General features: G+C 42.6%; 1 protein-coding gene across 1 annotated transcript in view; it reads left to right on the forward strand.

Annotated features, from left to right (window-relative positions):
- The first annotated feature begins 2359 nt into the window (after positions 1 to 2359).
- R3HDML (R3H domain containing like) overlaps positions 2360 to 25125 on the forward strand; it is a 37645-nt gene continuing 14879 nt past the window's right edge. Inside the window, exons 1-3 of the mRNA XM_073582421.1 lie at positions 2360 to 2634; positions 7804 to 7922; positions 9178 to 9310. Coding sequence (XP_073438522.1) covers positions 2374 to 2634; positions 7804 to 7922; positions 9178 to 9310 — 513 coding nt within the window. The 5' untranslated portion in view covers positions 2360 to 2373. The remainder of the gene's footprint in view (positions 2635 to 7803; positions 7923 to 9177; positions 9311 to 25125) is intronic.

A 25125-nucleotide genomic window follows, 5' to 3' on the forward strand; every position in this document is an offset into this window, starting at 1 on the left:
TAACCTAAATAATCGTGAGCGTGGATAATGATGGTAATGATAATAAAGTCATCTAATTTATAGTATTGTTACAGGATGCACTTTCATATTGTTATTAATTACATTATTACAATTGCACAAATGAGTCATAAATGATTCAATACAATACAAAATGATGATGCAAATACATTATTTGACTTTATAACACATTTGGTATAACTATTTTTATTAATAAGAATACTTCATCTATGTCATGTATTCATATTAAAGGTGTTCTTCCCAACATGGCAAGCTATCCCTGGGATGGGTGATAACTTGCTGGTCACTGGGAGTCCCACTGCTGATAACCCTTTGGATCTCTATTACCGTTGTTTCTATTGGTGTATTAATAATAAATTATTTTTTATCATAATTATATGCACAATGATTTTGGTTTCAATAGTTTTTTTTACTGTTTTAAAATACAAATTTAAAAACTGGAAACTGACAATGTATAATATAATTTTATACTATATACATAATTACAAATATTACATTATTTACCATGCAAATAACAATGATGTGAGATATAAATATATTACATTCTAAAATCTAATAAATAATACTCAACTCTTTCAATTGTCACATTTTATAGACTTGCAACTTCATGCAAACTCTGCATCTCCAAGCATGCATCAGTTGTGTCCCATTCAAATTTGCACAGTGGTTTTGCGTCTTCTATATTTGGGTTGTATAAAACCGTGCCGCTCAAATTGTACACATTAGTTGATACAAGTCATTGAGTCGTATGTTTCATGACAATTGACAACTTTCCTTCTCAAGGCCTAGATTTGTAAAGTGATGAGAAAACTGGTTGTTGGTCTGCAATGTGGTGTAGTTGAGGCCACATTTAGGACGTGACCACGAGCTGTCGCAAATTAATCTATGCCAATCTGCGGTAGTCCAATGGCAGCACAATTTCGAGCCAAATTTGCGCTGCCATTGGCTCACTGTAGGTGGTCATAATTTTCAACATTTAGTTAACTGCAGCATGTGATGGGCCCTTATAGGACAAACATGGTACAAATTTTGGTTCCATCTTGGTATTGACTTTATTTCTTGACTGGGAGCAAAGTTATTAAAAGACATGAACATTATAATAAACTGATGCAAATCACACCAATTATCTACCTTAGGTCTTATTCAGACATCTGTGAATCATGTACGTGTTCTATCCATGATTTCCTCCAAGATCACATACCTGTTATATCCTATGGAACTGTTCATATGCCTGTCCACAAAAGATACATGGAGAAATGACCGCTTTTGTTCATAGTCACGTCACGAATCAAAATTACCCATACAATTCTATGGGTCTGTGAAAATCACGGACAATTCATGGACAGCGTCAGTAGACAATCCATGGGCTATCCATGATCAACATTGAAATGTATGGGAGAAACTTCAGTGATTTTCACAGATGAAATCCTGACCAAACACGGATGAATCTCATATCCAAAACGCTGATGATACTCAATTTTTTTTTGCGCACCTGAAAAATCACAGACATCTGAGTGAGTTCTTAGTCCTGGCTACATGGCGACATTGGCCTTGATACTGCTCCCGTTGTCAAAGATTTCTGTATGCTGCTGCTACATACAAGTGACTAGTACCCGTAAAAGAAAGTTGCGAAAACTCAGATCCATTTGGATTTTTGCGACTTGCTTGTCACAGTCAAGGTAGTGTCCCTTGCGGGATGAAATGTGACCCGATTCACTTGCATTATATTAGGATGTAGCAGCGGCATACAGCAATCTTTGGACATGCGACTTGTGTCCTAACCTTACTTAGGACTGCAAAAATATACACCAGTATTAAGAAATATGGACTATTGTAGATCATTTATGTGTGATTTTGCCAAAGGCAAACTAGAAACCTGCTATGTAGAGAGTAGTGAATCTGTAGTGGGTGCTAAGGTTGAAGTTGATTTTGGAGGCCCCTTTGTGGCACAAGTAGACACTTGTCTTATAATTGACACATGATAGGTGGGGGCCATGTTACAGTTTTTGCTTTAGGTCAAAGTTGCATCTCTGTAAATCATACTTGCCAACTTTATGGTAAGCCCTTCTGGGAGGATAGTTCATTATTAGGGTCAGATTTGGAGGAATTCTGTGTGTACCTGCGAGATTTGCCAATTCGTCCTGGAGTCTAGGGGGTCTCCCCTTTTTCCAGGAAATTTGGCGAAGGTTGCCTTATGTAGTTTTACAACTTCACTACAAAAAGCAAATGCAGTATAATTGTACAGTCACCAAGATTGACTAAGAGGAGTAACACATTTCTGATTTCCAGGAAAAGGTCTTTGGAAGAGAGAAGTGAAGAGTGATCAGTAGCTACGGCATCCTCCAGAGCACAGACATGACATTGATACACATCCATCCTTTCCTCCCTGGCTTGCTCCTGTGGATTTTACAGCTCTCCAGTTCCTTTGTGCTGGCTAGTGCTACTGAACTTCAGCATCCTTCCAATAGCTCTGACACTGACCTCATGTTTGGCATTGGGATTCCTAGAAACAGGAGGAAACGTTACATATCTCCCAGAGACATGAGCGCCTTGTTGGACTATCATAACAAGGTTCGCTCCAAAGTCTTCCCCCCAGCGGCTAATATGGAATACATGGTAAGTTGTGGATAGGATTCAAAACATGTACAGATGTAGTAGTAGAAGTGAGTTTGATAGATACAGTAGTAGTCTGCTAAATCTGTAATTAATAAAACAGAACCTTTTTTTTAATTTTGGATAACACCTTTAAAGGGAATCTGTCAGCAGGTTTTTGCTACTTCATCTGACAGCAGACTGATGTAGGAAAAGAGAAGCTGAATCCAGCAATGTATCACTTAGATTACTGGGCACAACGGTTTTGATACAATCAAAGGTTTTAGATTTAGAATGAAACAGAGCTGAGAAAGCTAGACACGCCTACACCAGGCGCTGTATATACAATGTCAATAGACAGTGAGGTGCCTATCACAGGAGGGGGCATGTCAGACTAGCATGCTGCGTCCCAGCAATGATAAGCTCCTGGTGCTTAAACAATCATTGAAAGCAAACAAAATCACAGAGCTTGATAAGAGAGGTATTGCAGAAATCTGTGTTTTAACCCCCACAGCATGCTGTCTTCAGATTACATAGAAAAAACCCGCTGAATGATTCCCTTTAAATGTACTTGCTGTCTATACAAAATCTGTAGTTCTACTTCTGACCACTTGGTGGCATCGCACAATTTTAATTATAATAAAGAATGTGTTATCTGAGCAATGTATGCTTGACTGTTGCTTAGGAGTAATAGTATATGCTGTACATAAGCATTTATTGCAGTTTTTTATGAGATGCCCTGAAATGATTGATCCTGATAAAATTCCAGCTAAAACTTGTCTTAGTGCCAAAGGCATACCACCTAATGTGATTTTCCAGGTGTATGAAGAAGCTAATTTACTAATTGGCTTGACTCTTCACCATTTTTAGGATCTCTAATAATTGCTTTCATTGAGTGGAAATATTTATTGTGCAGCATCAGGCCAGTCTCTCAGTGTGAAATGATATGAATATTTCTATTCACTGACAGCATATAAAGATCTTGATTTTTTTGGGAGTATCAATAGCTGTTAAAAAGAGGGAGAAATCAAAAACCTTGAAACTTCCAGTCTCTAGTTGGTGAATGGAGTGACGAGTGATCCATAGACATTCACATAGCCATGTAGGAGAGCACTTGTTCAGGTTATATAATAAAAAAAAAGTCTCAGTTCAGTGCTTGTGGCTTTTACAGCATCTTATCCATGTTCACATAAATGGGCCTTAAAGAGAACCTGTCAGCACGATTTTGGAATTTAAAGTAAAGACATGGCTGTAATGGCGCTGTAACACTGATTACATTTATACCTTTGGTAACGAAATCCACTTTGTGGTTCTTCTTTAATCACCATTTGAAGTTTTATGCTAATGAGATCTTGGTGCACATTGGCCAGACTGTGCACTGGATCTTCTGTGATTCCCCAGCCCCTCTGCCTGCCTCCTGTCTGTGAATCTGTGAATCACCTGCCTCTTAAGTTTGACATCTCAGCAGGGTCTTGTCATTCACAGACCAGGGGCAGGCGAAGGGGCTGGGGAATCACAGAGAGGGAGGAGAAGACCCAGTGCACAGTCCGGCCCCTGTGCACCAAAATCTAAATAGCAGAAAACGTCAAATGGTGATTAAAGAAGAACCACAGAGCGGATTTCTTCCCCAAAGGTATCAATGCAATCAGTATTACTGCACCATTACAGCCATGTCTTTACCTTACATTAGAAAATTGTGCTGACAGTTTCTCTTTAAGTGCAATGCCTGATTCATCCCAAGGATAAGGGTGGCGTGGTTTCTGGTAAAGCACAAACACTTTTTAACACAGTAAGAACTCAAAGCATGTTGGGTATTGCATTCAGTCAAGTCCTAAGGTACAAAAGTCATAAAGCATATGGGGTACACGAGTGCTGACTACAGGGTTTCATTCTTTTGACTTTGCAATAAAAACATACTAATACTTTAATATTTATGGGATAGATTTGAAGTTTGTCCATGAAGATTAACACTTTTTGGAAGTACCAATGACAATGTGACACGTGGCTTCCTGCATGGTATTATGGTGACATCTAGGGGTCAGTGTGAGTGCATAATATCTCACTGTAGCTGTGGGGATCATTATAAGGGTATGTGCACATGTTATGTATTTGGTGCTGAAAATTCTGCATCTCATGGCAGGAAAAACACTTTGTAAAATAGGTGCAGATTTTTCCCCATTTATTAGCATGAGTGAAATCTGCAGCAAAAGCGCTGAAAGAATTGTCATGCTACAGATTAAAATTTGCATCAAATCTGCAAGTCACAAATAAGCAACATGTGCATGAAACGTCAGGATTCGCATTCACATTGCTGGCATCAGGAACCCTTCATGTTTTGTGACAAATCTGCAGAGAAAAAAAGACAAATCTGCAACATGTGCATAGTCCCTTACAATTATCAGTTGTAATCTATGCCCATATTGAATTTGAGGCTTCCATCAGAGATTGTGAGGATGGCTGATGAAAGGCTCTGACATGTGCCGCTCCACTATATAGCCATATAGTTATGTACTGTACATCTCCAATAGGCTCCCACATAACTCCCAACTCTGAAAGTCAGGAAAAAGGGACACACGTCACCACACATCTAAGGCTACTTTCACACTTGCTTTTTTTTGCAGCGCGTTTTTCCCGCAAGAAACGCATGAAAAAACGCATACAAATGCATACAAATGCTGCGTTTTTTTCAAGCATTTTTATGAGCATGCATGAAAAAAACGCAGCGTTTTTATGCGTTTGTATGTGTTTTTAGGTCATTTTTACCGCGTTTGCGTTTTTTTCCAACATTAGTTGGCCCCTCACACTAACCCAAACCATGACTTTACTAACCCTAACCCTAACCCTTAACCAAACCATACCCTAACCCTGACCCTAACCCAACCCTGACCCTAACCCTTAACCAAACCATACTAACCCTAACCCTTAACCAAACCCTACCCAAACCCTAACCCTAACCCTAAACCCTAACTAACCCTAAACCCTATCCCTTAACCAAACCATACTAACCCAAACCCTAACCCTAAACCCCCTTAACTAACCCTAACTCTAACCCAAACCCCTAAATTCCATTGTCTAACTAATGGTCAACAAAAAAATGCATGCGCAAAAAAACGCATACATGAGCATGGCAATGCGCACATATGCGCACCCATAGACTTATAATGGGTGTCTTGCTGTAAAAAAACGCATTGCGTGCGCATGCGTTTTTTTGAGGCAAGTCGGACGCCCAAAAAATGCAACAGAATGCATTTTGTGCGCCCAAGCGCACACCACAAAAAAAGCATGCGCGGAAAAACGCATACAAACGCATGTGTTTGCCCACATAAGCGCATCCCATGCAAAATATAGGGGAAAAACGCATGCGTTTTTTAGCGCTAAAATACAGCGCAAAAAAACGCAAGTGTGAAACCAGCCTAACGCATCCCACAGAAATAATTCCCCTAGTAGTCCCTTAGTGTTCCCACATCTTAGGCACTGTGTGATGCCCTCACAATGCCCCTCTAGACTGATGTCTTCACAGTGACTTCACCACACAGCCTCAACAATGTACCCCCCACACATTGTGATGACCCCAATGTGCCCTGAAAACATGATGCCACCACATCATGATGCCCAAAATTGCCCCCACACATGATCATACTCCCACAGCATGATGCCTCCATGGTGCCTCCATTACACATTAGGAAACCCAACTCTACACAATGATCCCCCACAGACTCTGCCGCACAGTTATGAATGATGCTCTTAGTGCCTTTCCTGCACAGTATGATGCTACCATAGCGCTCTCCTACACAATGATGACCGTCACACAATATGATGCCCCCACAGTCTCCTCACACGATACCCTATAGTACCCCCTTCATTCATCCCCAGTATAGTCCTTCCCCACTCCAACCCAATGACAAATAAAAAAATTCTCCCTAGTCACATTTTCAAGCTTCCCCATTCACCATTATATTCACCTGTATCTGTTTCCTAAAGACACATATACAGTAAAGAGTGGGCCTCCATGATAATAATAATAAGAATAATTTTATTTCTATAGCGCCAACATATTCCGCAGCACTTTACATTTCAGAGGGGACTTGTACAGACAATAGACATTACAGCATAACAATAATCACATAGATCATAACAGATACCAAGAGGAATGAGGGCCCTGCTCGCAAGCTTACAGTCTATGAGGAAAGAGGTAGACACGAAAGGTGGGATATACTGTTTTTGCAAAGTACATTGTGCAGAACTGGTGAATGAGGCCTATGGATATTTGGACTATGTATGTAAGAAACTGGCATGGTCCACAGGTTACACCTCAACTTGGCGTCCTAGAACAATGGCACTAATCTTTGAAGTTCTAGGAAATGTTATATGCTGACACTTGAGACTGTTATACTGTTATACTGGATCCACACATTGCAGCCACAAGCACAATGTTACAAAATAACTGCGAAACTGCAGCATTTCTAGGAAACTATAGTGAAAAAATGTACTGCACCATGTAAACCCTGATGTTTGGGTTTTAGAACAATGAAGGACTGATTCCAGAATAATGACATGCTAAGCCTTAATAAATCTAGGATAGACATGTGTGAGTTGACCCTAATAACTCCTGTCTACTTGACCTATTTAGACACCATAAAGAGGGAACCCCAATTGGGGTCACCACCTACGAGCTGGAGTAGAGAGCCGCTAATTCATGGAATAGAGATCTCCAGTACTTACATAGACAATATGTTAAACAGGGGCAGTGTCGGACTGGGGAACCAAGGACCCATCAGTGACATTGACTTGGGGGGACCCACTTTTCTTTTGCATACAAATATTACATTACCCTTGTTCACAAATCTACCTATATCTCTATATAAAAATAAACTGGGTAGTTTGGTTAATGAATGATGAGAGGCTGCTTTTTTCTGTACAGAGTGAATCAAGTGAATTATGCCAAGTGCTGCCCATACAATGGGGCTGGTGGCCCAGATGTGCACAGGGGCCCACCGGGGGATTCCTCTGCTCCCCTATGGGCCAGTCCGAGCCTGAACAGGGGAATATAGTGGTCCAGAAGGCTGATCAGCGGCTGTCATCTGATCACCACATCGGCTCTCATATAAAAGAGTGTAATGAGACTGTCCGCTATCTCAGTCATATATATTGTCTGTGGTTGAATGTCTTTCCTGATTTCTTTTCTTCCTGAAGGTGTGGGATGAACGACTCGCCAAATCTGCAGAGTCATGGGCCAACCAGTGTAAATGGGACCATGGACCTAACCAGCTTATGCGCTACATAGGTCAGAATCTCTCCATCCATTCTGGAAGGTACGGTAATTCATTTGCCAGAATTCATCCTCAGAGATTTGTATAGCATTTTGGAAATAGATGTAATTTAAGAACTTTGAGGGGTTGTCCACTACCTGGACAAGACCTTCCTAAATGCCTGAGTAGGCCGAGTCCCTTAAGTAAAATAAGAAAGGTTCATACTCAACTTCGATACTGGGTCTCCCAGCACTCATGTGATATTGCTATGTGATGTTAGTGCTGCAGCCAATCAGTGGTCGTTGATTGGCTGCAGCACTCCCGTGATATAACAATGTCATGTGAGCGTTCAGAAACTTGGCACCAACATTGCTGAAAATGGTAGTTAAGTATAAGCTGTTCCTATTTTACTTAAGGGACTTGCAGGACTTGGACGGTTATCCAAGAAGCACTCAACCCCTTTTAAAACTACTGAGGCCCAATGCAAGTTGTATAACAAGGACCCCCATTTATCGTATGCCATTTATAATTTTGGTGTTATGTTATGTGGCAGAGGAGCTTCTATACCCCCCGTAGTTATGTCTCTACGGACAGGCGTCCGTCCGTAAAGTAAGAAGAGAACCCCTTTAAACTAATCCAAATTTAGTAATCTGTTACCTAGTCAAAATATTTTGTAGGAAAGATGAGTGGTAACAATGTCATTAATATTACAGCAGCTGTCACCCATTTTTTCTTGTTTCTTGACAAATTACATGACCTTTCGGGAAAGCTGGGTGACAGTTGCAATAGAGTATTGGGCGTCATCCAGGTTTTGCAGATACAAAAATAAATAACAAAAAATCTATTTAAAGGGGACATGCCCTTTAAATGCACCATGAGGTCGCACCTGTGACGTTATCGGTATTCCAGAATATCCTCCCTGTATAAGTAAATAGAGATAAGCAAACAGCGATCTAGGCATAGTGGCAGATGTAAGACCAGGACTTTGCAGCTATCTATAGAGTAGGAAGCTGGCGGATGATAAGGGTTTTCATCATGTTCCCAGGGACATTACACCACACACTGCTGATCTACTAACATTGCAGTGAGTACCATATCTTTGTTTTACTGCAGAGGTCTTTAATCTGCGGCTGTTGCGAAACTACAACTTTCAGCAGAAGCAGGCTATAGGTAGCTAGAGGTAGGTTGCATCTGGGCCCTGATGCCTAAGGGGGCCCATAGATCCACCAGTATTCTAAATAACACGTTGCAGATTTTGCTTTGGGGCCAAGGAACTTTCATTGATGCCTCTACCATCTTGTATGGCTTTTTCTTGCAGGTATAGATCTGTAGTAGACCTGGTAAAGGCATGGTACGATGAGAGGCAGCATTACTCTTTTCCTTACCCGCGAGAGTGTAATCCCAACTGTCCAAGTAAATGCAGCGGCTCCGTCTGCAGCCACTATACACAGGTATGCAACATATATGTTTCACTGATGCACTGGTCTCAGTAAAGGAGTTATTTGGGACAATTTCATTTTTTACTATGGCTTAAGAACTAACAGGCAGGTAGTTGCTAGCTTGCCCGTTCTGCATGCTGCCGATCCCTGCTGGCTCAGAGTGGCCACAGACCGCTTCTTCCAACGTTTATGCATCTTCTGCTGACGTGACATTGACAGAGCAGCTGCTTGTCTTCTTCTCTACTTTGTTGATGAGGTGTGACTGATATCATGCTGATTGACTGCTGTCTCCCTGCTGCCTAACTGCGGGGAGCCAGTTGTCGATCATCTTGACATCTGCAGTCACGCCCTGCCAACGGAGCAGCCCAGAAAAGGAAGAGGTGCTCTGTTGACATGAAGCAGCAGAAGTGGTCCAGGATTGCTTTGAGCCAACACCTGGCAGAACAAGCAGATAGTTAGCAACTACCTGCCAGATAGTTCCTAGGCCAAGTAAAAAAATAAATAAGTCCTGGATAACCATATGAATAGGTTGTCCATAACTGGACAACCCCTTATTAATTTTCTCAGGGAAGTGGAAAAACAAGCAAAAAAAACCCGATACTAGCCTCCAAGAACTCCTCTATACTCAGCGCTATTCGTCCCTACCATTCTCCTGGGATCAAAATCCAGATGCAGTGTATGGAGAAGTGGTTTCATTTTTTTTCTCCTCCCTGACCAACCCTTTTACTGCATACTAATTTGTGATCTGTATGTCAATTGTTTGTGTGCCTCTACTGATGACTGCAAATGTTGAGGTATAGATGTCCTCTTTTGGGGACAAAATGCGTCAATTGGGCACACACGCTGTCAGTAGGGATCACACCTTCAGGCGTCTCATATTGATGGTAGGAGCAACAGTACAAACCACCACTACTACAATATCGTTCATACAGAATACAAAAGGCTTTCTTTAAAAAAAGAAAAATTCAAAAAACTGCGTCTTCAAGGGGTTGATAAAAATGGATAATTCAACTGATTTTCAAAAAGATTGCTATTCTGCAACTGCAAAAATAGATTCTTCTCCCATTTCACACAAAATCGTGTGAAATTGCTTTTGACGTTGGACTATGGTCCAGGAGTCTGCCATTACCCTCTAGTAAGTTCACTGCTCGCCGGCCTTCCCTCCTCCGTCTCTGGCACCTCACCGTCCATCTGCAGGCAGTTAAATATTTTTCCATAAACGGTTTTCCTGCGTCCGATCTTACAGTCAGATATTTATTTTCTAGGGAAGGACGGCTTCCTCTCACATTTCACTTTCCCTTCGGCAGAGAAGTGTTAAGTGACAGCTGGCAATTCCTGTAGAAATACAGATGGTTTTTAGTGGTCGGCCCGGGGTCTTGTTGCGTACTGTGTTTCTGCTAAAGGAGTTTACAGATGGTGGAGCTGGAGATGTATAAAACACTGCTGTATTGTATATCAGTGCATTCAATGAAGATGCACCCAGAAGCCTCGTTGAGACGTCCATTTTTATGTACATTTTCTATCTGGGTTTCTCAATGATAGACATGTGAATAGTCCCATAGACTATAATGGGTACAAGCTCTTTGTGTTCTTTTTACGAGTCAGGGCTCGCCCTGCAGAAAGTGCCACACGGACATTTATGGCTGATCTCTTCTAGTGCTCCCTCCCCATTCTTTCCATCACTTATACACTGCACCAGATAAAGAAAAATAGTGCCAAATTTCCGTCCTGGTACTCTGCACAATAAGCAGTCCTTCCCTTTTGTTTCACCTATAATAATAGTATTCCCGAAAATGAAATATATTGGTATTGATGACCTCCTTACAGTAGAAATGTGGTCCCCAGACAGTGTTAATATATGTGTCCCTTTATGCCCTAGTACAATAAGAAAATTCCCTTTACTCACCCCTACAGTAGCAATGTTGAATTTTGTGCCCAAATACAGCAGTAATGAGCCCCCTCTCCAATGAGACTCATACAGTATTAGTGTACAACTTTTCTGCCCTCATAGGGTAATAGTGTCCACCTTTACGCACCAATACAGTGGGAACATCCACATTGTGGTCTAGTGCGTTGTGAGTGGAAGCCTGGCAGCTCTTATTAGAGATTCCACGGACACACTTTGCACTTATCACTCTGCTTAGCAAAACCCAGACAAAACCTGGCCTTCACACTTTAACCCCTAAACAGGGATCTACCCTGGATTTACACGGGATCTCCCTGGGTTACATCAATGGATGCTGGCAGGGAAAAGGGTTGAGTTCTTACCAGGACGTCAAAGTCAGCAACAATCATACACACAAAAAGGTAGTCAAAATAAAAGCCAAGGTCAGGAACGAAGCACCAGGAGATTCAGGATAAGGACCACACTGAGCAAAAGACCAGGGAGGTAACAAACTATAACTGGAAATTCCCAGTAGCATGTTCAGAGTTTAAGTAGGCTGTGGTGCTGTCCCATTAGCCATAGCATGGAACTGTTTACTGCCATTAGACTGTTAGATAGCACACACACCCATACTGCCATAGTAAGCAGCACTACAGATCCCAGCCACACCAGTATCTCTGGTTCAACAGAGTCTGAGCTTCTGGTCTTGATGTCTCCCCCATCATCATTGCTGCCGAAAGAATGAATATAGCTTCCACTGGTGACAGAAGCTGACAACTTGTAACAGAAGCAGGTCCTGGTGCAGATTTGACACCCTTACAATGGTATGTAAAAGTTTGGGCACCCCTGGTCAAAATTACTGTTAAGCTGGAGTCACACATAGCAATCTTGCTAGCGAGATCGCTGCTGAGTCACAACTTTTGTGACGTAACAGTGATCTCACCAGCGAGATCGCTGTGTGTGACAGCGATCAGCGAGCGGCCGGTATCCCTGATCGCTGTAAGAAACCTCTGGACATTTTTTTGGTCGCTGGGCTCCCGCTGGCCAGCACGCATCGCTGCCTGTGACAGGCGGGAGACCAGCGATCAGCTGTAAAAAATAGAATTAAAATAAAAAATATTGTTATTCTCACCTTCCGACGTCTCGCGCAGCATTCCTCTCTCCACGCTCCGGTCCCAGTGATCCTTTGCACGAATGACCGCGAGACTTCGCGCTCCCGCGAGACCGTGACTCTCGCGGTCATTCTCGCAAAGGATTACTGGGACCGGAGCGTGGAGAGAGGAATGCTGCGCGGGACGTCGGAAGGTGAGAATAACAATATTTTTTATTTTAATTCTATTTTTTACAGGGATGGCAAGCGATGCCGGGCGCTCGGCATCGCTGTGCTAATCGCTGGTGAAGCTGTCTGTGTGACAGCTCACCAGCGATCACATAGCGACTTACCAGCGATCCTGACACCTTGATATCGCTGGTAAGTCGCTATGTGTGACTCCAGCTTTACTGTGAACAGTTAAGCAAGTTGAAGATAAAATTATCTCTAAAAGGCCTATAGTTAAAAGATTACACGCTTCTATTGCATTTTATGCATTTTAGGCAAAAAAAATACAAATAAATATATATGTATAGTAATTTTTTATCATTTTAAAACTTACAAAAAGAAAAATGGGCCAATTCAAAAGTTTGGACACCCTTGGAGATTTGTCTGCTCTGCTCAGATAACTTTGACCAAGGTTTCAGACCTTAGTTAGCTTGTTAGCTGTTAGGAATGGCGGAACGCACTAAAAAAAATAAATAATAAAGTGTGTTCGCCGCTCGGGGTCCACCATGCAGTAGATGTGAACACTGCTGCTAAGTAGTGACAGACAAGCAATATGGCGGAAATGCGCACGCGGGTTGAACGTCACCCAAGTGCGGTAAGCAACCTCTGTTTGCTCACAGAGATGTCAGCAGAGGTAACCACAAAAGGCTGAGCCTGTTAGTGTCACAGGTCTCATGTAAATGCACACATGGTATCTGGTCACAGGAGCAGGACCCAAGACAGAGGAGCTGCGTCCGTCTAGACTTACCGTGCGTGCGGCGTCGCTACTGCGGATGCCAAAGAGGGCTGCAACTGCAGCGCGGCATAGGACACTGCCGCTAGTCGACAAAGCAAGGAAGCAGGCGCAATGTCGGATGCTAGCAGTGTGGATGATGCTGTAGTGGCTTGAGGCTTGCCACGCGCTGGCGCTGACTCTAATCTAAGTCCCTGTACACATTCGTAATATCAGAGAGAGGGGATCTTAATGAGTCATTCGCAGGTTCATACATCCATCATCATTCACACTATAGCAACTAGAGACTATACTAGCGCATGGCCGAATGGTCATGCACGCTTTTTATAGCCGGGACCTTCCGGAAGTTTCCAGATCCCCGAGATGGACCAATGAGATCTGGAGCAGGACCTGGGCACATGACTCCTGATCTCCAATGGGAGATCGTCTCGTGAGCATGCCCAGTAGGAGAACAGAGGGACTTAGTCTCTGGAGCGATCTGCTGCAAAGTAATCTTCTCTGCGGTAGATAGACAGCAGGAGACCGCAGAATGTGAGGCTCTGGATTCCTGTAGAGCAGATGCAGAAACTTGATGCCTAACAGTTAGCGTTATGACTTGTTCACTATCATTGTTAGGAACGGCAAGGTGATGCAAATTTTTCAGCTTTATAAGAACCCATCCTCTCTAACCTTGTGCCAAAAAACAGCAACCATGGGTTTTTCTAAGCAGCTGCCTAGCATTCTGAAAATGAAAATGGTTCAGGCCCACAAAGAAAGAGAAGGCTATAAGAAGATAGCAAAGCATTTTCAAGTTACCCTTTCCTCAGTTTGAAATGTAATTAGGAAATGGCAGATAACAGCAACAGTGGAGATCAAGATAAAGTCTAGAAGACCACACAACATTTCAGTGAGAGCTGCTTGTAGGGCTACTGGAGAGACAAATCAGAACCCTTGACTGCAAAAGACCTTCAGAAAGATTTAGCAGACTCTGGAGATATGGTACATTGTCCTACTGTTCAGAGACACCTGCACAAATATGGCCTTCAGTGAAGAGTAATCAGAAGAAGACCTCTCCCGCGTGCTCACCATAATATTCAGTATCAGAAGTATGCAAAAGAACATCTAAACAAGCCTGATGCATTTTGGAAACAAGTCCTGTGAACCAATGAGGTTAAAATGAACTCTTTGGCCACAATGATCAAAGGTATGCATGGAGAAAAAAGGGCACAGAATTTCAGGAAAAGAACATCTCGATAAACATTAAGTATGGGGGTCGTTCAGTCATGCTTTGGGGTTGTTTTGCAGCCAATGGCACGGGGAACATTTCACGGGTAGAGGGAATAATGGATTCAATGAAATTTCAACAAATTCTTAATGCAAATATAACACCATCTGTAAAAAAGCTGAAGTTGAAAAGAGGAAGGCTTCTACAAATGAATAATCATAGACTCATAGAATGTTGTAGTTGTAAGGGAACTCAATGGTCATCATGTCCATCCCCCCACTCAATGCAGGATTCATTAAATCATCTCAGACAGATGTCTGTCCAGCCTCTGTTTGAAGACTTCCATTGAAGGAGAACTCACAACCTCTCATGGCAGCCTGTTCCACTCATTGATCACCCTCACTGTCAAAAAGTTGTTTCTAATATCTGATCTGTATCTTCTACCTTTTATTTGCATTCCATTGCTTCTCGTTTTTCCACGTGCAAATGAGAATATTGATGATCCCTCTACACTGTCACATCCCTTCAGATATCAGATATTTGTAGACAGCTATTAAGTATCCTCTTAGCATTCTTTTTTCCTGGCTAAACATTCCCAGATCCTTTAACCGTTCCTCATAGGACTCTTTTTTAAAATGTGGTGCCCAGAACTGGACCCAGTGTTATGATTGAGTCACCGTAGGAGGCAAAAATAGAAATGCTAGCTAAGTCCAGAAAACCAGAGAAGTTGGCAGCTATCGGATTGCAGACCCCTGAACCTATCAACACAACTAGCAGTATCCGTGGGGGGCTCCTACGATGCCCTAGGCCCCTCGATCACAGCCGGAGGACTACATAGCCTAAAGACAGAAAGGGAAATCTAAACTGCCCCAGAGCAGACCCCAAAGCAAAAGGCAGCCCCCCACATATAATGACGGTGAAGTAAGAAGAAAGAACAAAACACAGACAGAAAGATAGACTGAGCAAAGATGGGACCCAAGCTAGGTTAAATAGGAAAGGACAGGAAGGCTGCTGTCTGCAATCCGTGAAAAAACCTATGAAAATAAGAGCCAACAAACTGACAGTAAAAAAGGCCCTGAAGACGCTAGGCTTCAAAAAAGGCTATGTCAGTACTCAGGAATATTCTGAAGACAGAGCAACAGGCAAAAGAAGATTCAGCTCACCCCAGCAGGGAATGGCAGAATCCAGAAAAGCAAGGAAAACAAAACACTAATGCAAAAAGGCAAAGCAGAAATCTTAGCTTTAGATGAGCAGGAATCAGACTGGTTTCCTAGGAGTCCACAGAGAAATCACCCGCAGGCCAGAAGGGCGTCAGCAGCCTTATATCCAGTCATTAACTCCACTCAGCCAGTCATCATCATCAGCCCCAGGTGTCTGACAATCAGGCTCACTGCCTTTCTTCACCAGAAGAGGGAGTTCCTCGGGCCTCAGTAGTGAAGGGGAAAATGAACTCACAACAGTACCTCCCCCTTGAGGAGGGGTCACCGAACCCTCAACCACGCCACCAGGGCGATCAGGGTGAGCCCGATGAAAGGCACGCACCAATCTTTTGGCATGAATATCAGAGGCAGAGACCCAGGAATTATCTTCCTGACCATAACCCTTCCACTTAACCAAATACTGGAGTCTCCGTCTAGCCAGACGGGAATCCAGTACTTTCTCTACCTCATATTCCATGTTACCTTCAACCAATACAGGGTCTGGAGGTGCAACCCCCGGAACAACAGGTTCAACAAACCTCTTCAACAAAGATTTATGGAACACATTATGGATTTTAAATGTGACAGGAAGAGCCAAACGAAAAGAGACCGGATTAATAATCTCCAAAATCTTGTAAGGTCCAATAAATCTAGGCTTAAACTTAGGAGAAGCCACCTTCATAGCAATATTTTTTGATGATAACCACACCATATAACCAACCTTAAACTGGGGACCAATGGTCCTATGTCGGTTGGAAAACCGCTGGGCCTTTTCCTGGGAGAGAGATAACTTATCCACCACTTGGTCCCAGATCTGGTGCATTCTCTCCACCACAGTGTCAACACCTGGGCAGGCAGAGGGTTCCACCTGCCCTGAAGAAAATCGAGGATGAAACCCAAAGTTACAAAAAAAAGGTGACATCAAAGTGGCAGAACTAGCTCTATTATTCTAAGCAAATTCGGCCAAGGGCAAAAATGAAACCCAATCATCCTGATCAGCAGAAATAAAACATCTCAAATATGACTCCAAGGTCTGGTTTGTTCTCTCTGTCTGCCCATTGGTCTGAGGGTGAAAAGCAGAGGAGAAGGACAACTGAATTCCCAGCTTGGAACAGAAAGTTCTCCAAAATCTAGACACAAACTGGACTCCTCTGTCAGATACAATGTTCTCAGGAATCCCGTGCAAGCGAACCACCTGTTGTAAAAACAGGGGCACCAATTCAGAGGAAGACGGCAACTTAGGGAGTGGTACAAGATGAACCATCTTAGAGAACCTATCACAAATCACCCAAATGACAGTCATCCTTTGAGAGACAGGCATATCAGAGATGAAATCCATTGAAATATGGGTCCATGGCCTCTTGGGGACAGGCAAAGGCATCAACAACCCACTAGAGCGAGAACACGATTTAGACCGGGAGCACGTCCCACAGGACTGCACAAAATTCCTGACATCACGAGACAAGGAGGGCCACCAAAAAGACCGACTCACCAGATCTCTAGTACCAAAAATACCTGGATGACCAGCCAAAGCAGAGCAATGAACTTCAGACATCACTCTCTTCTTCCACTGGTCAGGAACATACAACTTTCCACTGGAACAACGCTCAGGTTTGTCCTCCTGGAACTCTTCAAGAGCATGTCTCAAATCAGGCGAGATGGCAGAAAGAACTACCCCTTCGCCTAAGATGGTAGCAGGCTTGGTCACCACAGGAGAATCAGCAAAGAAGCTCCTAGAGAGGGTGTCAGCCTTGACATTCTTAGTTCCAGGAAGAAAAGAAACCACAAAATCAAAACGTGTAAAAAACAAGGCCCACCTAGCCTGTCTAGGGTTCAAGCGCTTAGCCGACTCTAGGTAAATCAAATTCTTGTGGTCAGTGAGGACCACGACTTGATGCTTAGCTCCCTCCAACCAATGTCTCCAATCCTCAAATGCCCATTTCATGGCTAACAGTTCCCGATTCCCCACATCATAGTTACGTTCAGATGGAGAGAACTTTCGGGAAAAGAAAGCACAGGGATTTATTTTAGATGTTACAGGATCCTTTTGGGACAAAACAGCTCCTGCACCAATCTCAGAAGCATCCACCTCTACCTGGAACGGAAGTGAGACATCAGGTTGTCGCAAAACCGGGGCGGAGGTGAATCTTCGCTTCAGCTCCTGAAAGGAAGAAACAGCCTCCGGAGACCAATTTAACACATCAGCACCCTTCTTAGTCAAATCAGTCAATGGCTTGGCAATACTAGAAAATTTTGCTATAAATTTCCGATAAAAATTAGCAAAACCCAAAAACTTCTGGAGGGCCTTCAAAGAAGTGAGCTGAACCCAATCGTAAATGGCCTGTACCTTGGCCGGGTCCATTTCAATAGTTGACGGGGACAAAATAAATCCCAAAAAAGAAATCCTCTGTACTCCAAAAAGGCATTTAGATCCTTTGACATACAGGGAATTCTCCCTCAAGATCCGGAACACAGTCCGAATATGTTCCACATGAGAATCCCAATCCTTGGAGAAGATCAAAATATCATCCAGATAGATAATCAAAAATTTATCGACAAAATCTCGGAAAATATCGTTCATGAAGCACTGGAAGACAGAAGGGGCATAAGTGAGCCCAAAAGGCATCACCAGGTACTCAAAATGTCCCTCCGGAGTATTAAACGCCATCTTCCATTCATCCCCATGCTTAATGCGAATAAGATTATACGCCCCCCCCTGAGGTCAAGCTTGGTAAACCAGCAAGCACCTTTAACTCTGGAGAATAGATCAGAAATCAGGGGTAACGGATACTGATATTTAACAGTAATTTTGTTGAGAGCACGATAATCAATACAAGGTCTTAATGATCCATCCTTTTTGGCTACAAAAAAAAAACCCGGCACCTAAGGGTGACGAGGATGGTCTAATATGACCCTTCTCCAACGCCTCCTTAATATAGGATCGCATAGCCTCGTGCTCGGGTACAGATAATTTGAAGAGCCGACCCTTGGGAAATTTACACCCCGGGCTCAGTTCAATTGCACAGTCATAACTCCTATGAGGAGGCAGAGACGCAGACTCATTCTCACTAAATACATCATAAAAGTCCGCCAAATAATCAGGAACATCATGCGACAGAGGAGAGGTGGAAAACACCGGAGCCTCACTAAAGGCACCCCGACAACCCCAACTCACCACAGACACAGATTTCCAATCCAAAACTGGATTATGAATTTGTAACCAGGGAAACCCCAGAACAATAGTATAATGCAGATTATGTAACACCAAAAACCTGCAATTTTCTTGATGGTCTGGGGCGACCCGCATTACCACCTGGGTCCAAAGCTGAGGTTTATTTTTAGCCAAAGGAGTAGCATCAATCCCCCTCAAAGGGATAGGCGTCTGCAGAGGTGTCATCGGAAATCCACAACGTTTAGCAAAATCCAAGTCCATTAGGTTTAGAGCTGCTCCCGAATCCACAAAAGCCTTGGCGGAAAATGTGGACAGGGAGCAGATCAGAGTAATAGCCAGAAGAAACTTAGGTTGAACACCACCAACAGAAAACGTGTGTGCAAGGCGTTTCTCACGTTTAGGACAGACAGAAATAATATGCGAGGCATCTCCACAGAAAAAACACAACTTATTACGCCTTCTGAACTCCTGACGCTGCTCTCTGGAAAAAACTATCACATTGCATAGGTTCAGACATCTGTTCAACAGGTGGCAACACCTCTCATGCAGCTCTGCGTTCGCGCAAACGCCGATCAACCTGAATGGCTAAAGACATAGAATCGTCAAGACCAGAGGGAACAGGAAATCCCACCATAGTATCTTTTACGGCTTCTGACAACCCCTTCCGAAAGAGAGCAGCCAAGGCATTATCATTCCAGGTAGTAAGTACTGCCCACTTTCGGAATTTTTGACAGTACAATTCTGCAGAATCACGACCCTGGTTCAATGCCAGCAGGGTCTTTTCAGCCTGATTAATGGCATTAGGTTCATCATACAACAACCCCAAGGCCTGAAAAAATGCGTTCACATTAGTCAGAATAGGATCATCTGGTTTCAAAGAAAACGCCCAATCCTGGGGATCGCCACGAAGCAAAGAGATGACAATTTTAACCTGCTGCGCGGAGCTCCCTGACGAGTTAGGCTTCAAGGCAAAAAATAATTTACAATTATTTTTGAAATTCAAAAATTTAGACCGATCCCCAAAAAATACATCAGGTGTAGGAATCTTTGGTTCAGCAGCATGTGAATGAGCAAGGTAGGCGGAAATTCCCTGCACTTCCGCAGCGAGCTGCTCCACATGATCAGACAATTGCTTTATCTCCATTGAGAGAAAAAAAAATTCCCCCTACGGCCTCAGAGATATAGAGGAAAAAATATACACACTTTTTTTTTTTTTTTTACAATTCTTTCCTGCAATTGAGTACCCTAGGATCTGCGGTATGGCGGGTGATTCTGTTATGATTGAGTCACCGTAGGAGGCAAAAATAGAAATGCTTGCTAAGTCCAGAAAACCAGAGAAGTTGGCAGCTATCGGATTGCAGACCCCTGAACCTATCAACACAACTAGCAGTAGCCGTGGGGGGCTCCTACGATGCCCTAGGCCCCTCGATCACAGCCGGAGGACTACATAGCCTAAAGACAGAAAGGGAAATCTAAACTGCCCCAGAGCAGACCCCAAACCAAAAGGCAGCCCCCCACATATAATGACGGTGAAGCAAGAAGAAAGAACAAAACACAGACAGAAAGATAGACTGAGCAAAGATGGGGCCCAAGCTAGCTTAAATAGGAAAGGACAGGAAGGCTGCTGTCTGTAATCCGTGAAAAAACCTATGAAAATAAGAGCCAACAAACTGACAGTAAAAAAGGCCCTAAAGACGCTAGGCTTCAAAAAAGGCTATGTCAGTACTCAGGAATATTCTGAAGACAGAGCAACAGGCAAAAGAAGATTCAGCTCACCCCAGCAGGGAATGGCAGAATCCAGAAAAGCAAGGAAAACAAAACACTAATGCAAAAAGGCAAAGCAGAAATCTTAGCTTTAGATGAGCAGGAATCAGACTGGTTTCCTAGGAGTCCACAGAGAAATCACCCGCAGGCCAGAAGGGCGTCGGCAGCCTTATATCCAGTCATTAACTCCACTCAGCCAGTCATCATCATCAGCCCCAGGTGTCTGACAATCAGGCTCACTAGCTTTCTTCACCAGAAGAGGGAGTTCCTCGGGCCTCAGTAGTGAAGGGGAAAATGAACTCACAACAACCCAGTATTCCAGATGAAGCCTGACCAAGGAGGAGTAGAGGGGTATAATTACTTCACGTGATCGAAACTCTATGCTTCTCTTAATGCATCCTAGAACTGAGTTTGCCTTTTTTGCTGTTGCATCACACTGTTGACTCATGTGCAGTCTGAGATCTATTTGTATACCCAAGTCTTTTTCACACATACCGTTGCTTAGTTCTATTCCTCCCATTCTGTAGATGTAATTTTTGTTTTTCTTGTCCAGTTGTAGACTCTGGCAGTTCTCTCTGTTAAATACCATTCTATTAAGGCCCCGTTACATATAACGATGTCCCAGCGATCCCACCAATGATCCGACATAGATGGTATCGCTGGGACATCGTTAGGCTGATCGCTGGTGAGCTGTCACATAGACAGCCCCTCCAGCGATCAGGACCAGCGAGCAAGCTGGTTTCCAATCTAAACAGCAGGTATCTAAGAGCCACGTGGCTCTTGGATACCCGCTGTTTACCCTGGAAACCAGCGTGCACACTGGTTTCCAAGGTAAACAGCAGGTAACCAAGAGCCACGCAGCTCCTAGATACCCGATGTTTACATTGGAAACCAGCATCCAGCGTCGCTGATCGCTGGTCTCTTGCTGCCACACGCAGCAATGCGCGCTAGCCAGCGGGAGACCAACGATCAAAAAATGGCCCTGGATGATCAAGCACGATCAGCGATACCCAGCAGGGGGGCCGGTAGCTGATCCCCGTCACACACAGCGATATCGCTGGCAAGATTGCTGATGCGTCACAAAATCAGCGATCTCGCTGGCGATATCGCTGTGTGTGACGGGGGCCTTTAGTCGCTGCCCATTATTTAAGCTTATCTAGATCCTTCTGAATCCTTTCTCTGTCTTCCCTAGTGTTAGCTATCCCTCCTAACATTGCATCATCTGCAAATTTGATTAGTTTACATTCAGTTCCCTTATCTAGATCATTTATAAACTGCTGAACAACACTGGGGCCAGGACAGAGCCTTGTGGTGCCCCCACTTGAAACACTATTCCAATTGGATGTGCCACCGTTTATTACCACTCTTTGAGTACGATCACTGAGCCAGTTATGAATCCACTTAACTGCAGCCTTGTGAACCTATATTTGGTCATTTTTTTCAATAAGGATAGTATGAGATACTTTATCAAATGCTTTGCTGAAGTTGAGATAAACTACGTATATCTACCGCATTTCCCTTATGAAGAAGAAAATTAGATTAGTGTGGCATGACTTGTTTGCTACAAACCCATGCTGGCTCTGGTTAAATACTGTATTCTTATCCAAGTACTTACATACATGCTGTTTATTAATTTGTTCAAATATCTATCCTGGTATAGAAGTAAGGCTCACTTGCCTGTAATTTCCTGGCTTCATCTTTCCTTTTTTGAAGATAGATACAACATTAGCCCATCTCCAATCTTCTGGCTAGTGATTCTGCAATTTCCTCTGCTAACTCTTTCAGTATCCTAGGATGTAATTCATCTAGACCAGGAGTTTATCTCTCTGCTTATGGATAGTGAGGATTCTTTTATCCCTTTGATGGCACAGTGAAGATCAGTTCATGTTACAATTGCTTTCTTAGAGAACACAGATGCAAAATAGTAATTTAAAAGTTCGACCATCAGAAACAATTTTATTTATTTATATATATTTGCTTTTTCTCCTGTGATCGGGACTCCCTAGGACTTAAATTCCTGTCTTTCTACCAATGAGCCACAGCTTATCATGATCCTAAGCACACGTAAAAATCCACAATAGACTACCTCAAAAGGCGCAAACTGAAGATTTTACAATGGCCCTCACAGTTCCCTGATTTGAAGATCATTAAAAATCTGTGATAAAAGAAAAAAATAGGATCAACTTGCTGAATATATAAAAAAATACCTTCTTTATTTCACACCATTAAAATAACAATGGAATCTATGTGAATAAAAACAGAGATCACATTCTTACGCGTTTCTGGCTATCAGCCCTCTATGCTGCTTTAGGCAAAAATTGTAATGGTTCACCTCCCTGCAGTATGATGACATTTTTTAAAACTTGTTACACTTTTATTGATCTCTCCATAGAGATGTGTTATAGTTTTTTTTTATTTTTGCATACTGAACCAGAACCACTGTACATGACTTCACCAGAAGCACCATCAGTATATGACTACATCACCAAAACCACCGTTAGTACGTGAGTACATCACCAGAGCCACCATCAGCATATGAATAGATCACCAGAGTCACCATCAGTACATGAATACATCACCAGAACTACCATCAGTATGTGAATAGCCCACAAGAGCCACCATCAGTACATGAATACATCACCAGGATCATCATCAGTACATGAATACGCCACCAGAATCATCATTAATAAATGAATACATCATCAGAACCACCATCAGTGCATGGGTACAGCACCAATATCATTATCAGTACATGAATACAGCACCAAACTAAAAGAGGTTGACATATTTAAAAAAAAAAAATTGGTCACTGAGTGCAGCTTGTTATTAAAAAAAACCAGTGCTTTACTCATCGTCCCTTAAACCACTGATGAGTTTCCGTTGTTGCTCTATTGTGTGAAATCAGCTGCAGCTCTAATATCACATCCACAGCTGCTGAGCTCAGTGATTGGCTATCCCACTGTCAACATGAAAAAAAGAAATAACCCAGTGCAGCTGTGATATCAGCAGCTTGATTCATTTCATGTCACCTCTAGACGATGCAGAAAAGCACTCTTCGACAGCCATTGCAGTGCCAGTGCTGTGCCAGTGCTGCTTGTCTGTTGAATTATGTTCTCGTCTTCAGGACGTGAAAACAATTAAATACAGAGAACAGGAGCCGTCACTCTCTCTGTTCTCCTGAGTTGGCTGTCAATCTAACAGCCGGCTCAGAGAATAAGACGAATGCCACTCCTGGGAAGTTGTGAAATGCCACTACCTGGGAGAACTCATCTCATCACATGGCAGAAGTGCCCCTGGTTGCTACACTACTGTCACCCTATATCATTGAAGCTATGCTACTATCACTTTATGTTCTTCAATTTAAATAGTGTAATAAAACTACTTCAGCATACTTGTGCCTATTGGTGTGCAGTTCTTCTAAATAGCTTTACTACATAGATGAATTTAGGAGCACAGTGGTCTGCTCCAGATGAACCTGCACCAACTGTTTAACCTACAAACGAGCTAACTGAACGCAAGGTTCTTAGTTAACATTATGATCAGAATCTATGACGCCCATTGGCACATCACAGCAAACCTAAAGGTGCGGCGCCCATCGGTGTCCACTGCCAATATATTACCATACCAGCATTGGGAGTTGTAAAATAATGCATATCCTGTAAAATACTCAGGACTAGTTACCAGATAAAAATATAGTGGTTTATTTGGATTCTTCCATCAAAGAAAGGTTATTACAGAAAAACAGGTGAATAAAAATAAGTGAAAGAGATATTGTCCATTGTTCATAGCAAAGCAGCATGTATTCTTCTTCTCTCCGAGATCCTGAATAGCAAATGGCTGCTGTGTCTCAGTTCGGCTTCTCACATCGCCGTCAAGTAATATACCAGCTGTTATGTCATGTCATCTTGCGTCTGTCTCTCATGATGGTGAGGGAAGAAGAGGAGCGACCTCTACAGTTAGCCATGAATTATATACGTCTCCTAAAGCACGTGGTCTCTACATATATGGAGCTGTCTTTCTACCATGAGCCAAGCTTAAAAATAGCCTATGTCATGTAAGCTAAAGCATTCTACAGAACTGGGTCTTATAAGAAATTAACGGATTATTAATATTTAACAATTCCCCCTTTTGAGGGAGACAGACATTAATTGGAACCCTCAAATATAACGATCTTTTTTCTTCTTTTCTTCTTCTTTGACAAAATAATTTAATATTAATAATAATAATAATAATAATAATAATATTAGATTACCGTTATAAGTACTCAATGACATAATTGATGTGAATTCATGTTATGGTAAGCCGTGAACAATATTCATATAAAATATGTATAATTATACTTCCCTAAGTCTAAATTGAAGCATCTCAGGTCCAGTCATCATCATCTGATGTCATCTGGTCTTCATTTTGATGTCTTCTGTCTTCTTCTTGGTTCTTTTAAAAATACAGTTTTCTTATAGCATATAGATGTTGTAGGAATTGTGTGGTGTATCAAATCAAAGTCCATAAATTCAAATGTTGATAAGAAACAAAGTCTATAGATGAAATGCAG

This window comes from Dendrobates tinctorius, unplaced genomic scaffold (genome assembly GCF_039654945.1).
Source record: "Dendrobates tinctorius isolate UK_male_01 unplaced genomic scaffold, ASM3965494v1 ptg000071l, whole genome shotgun sequence".
Taxonomy (NCBI): Eukaryota; Metazoa; Chordata; class Amphibia; order Anura; family Dendrobatidae; genus Dendrobates; species Dendrobates tinctorius.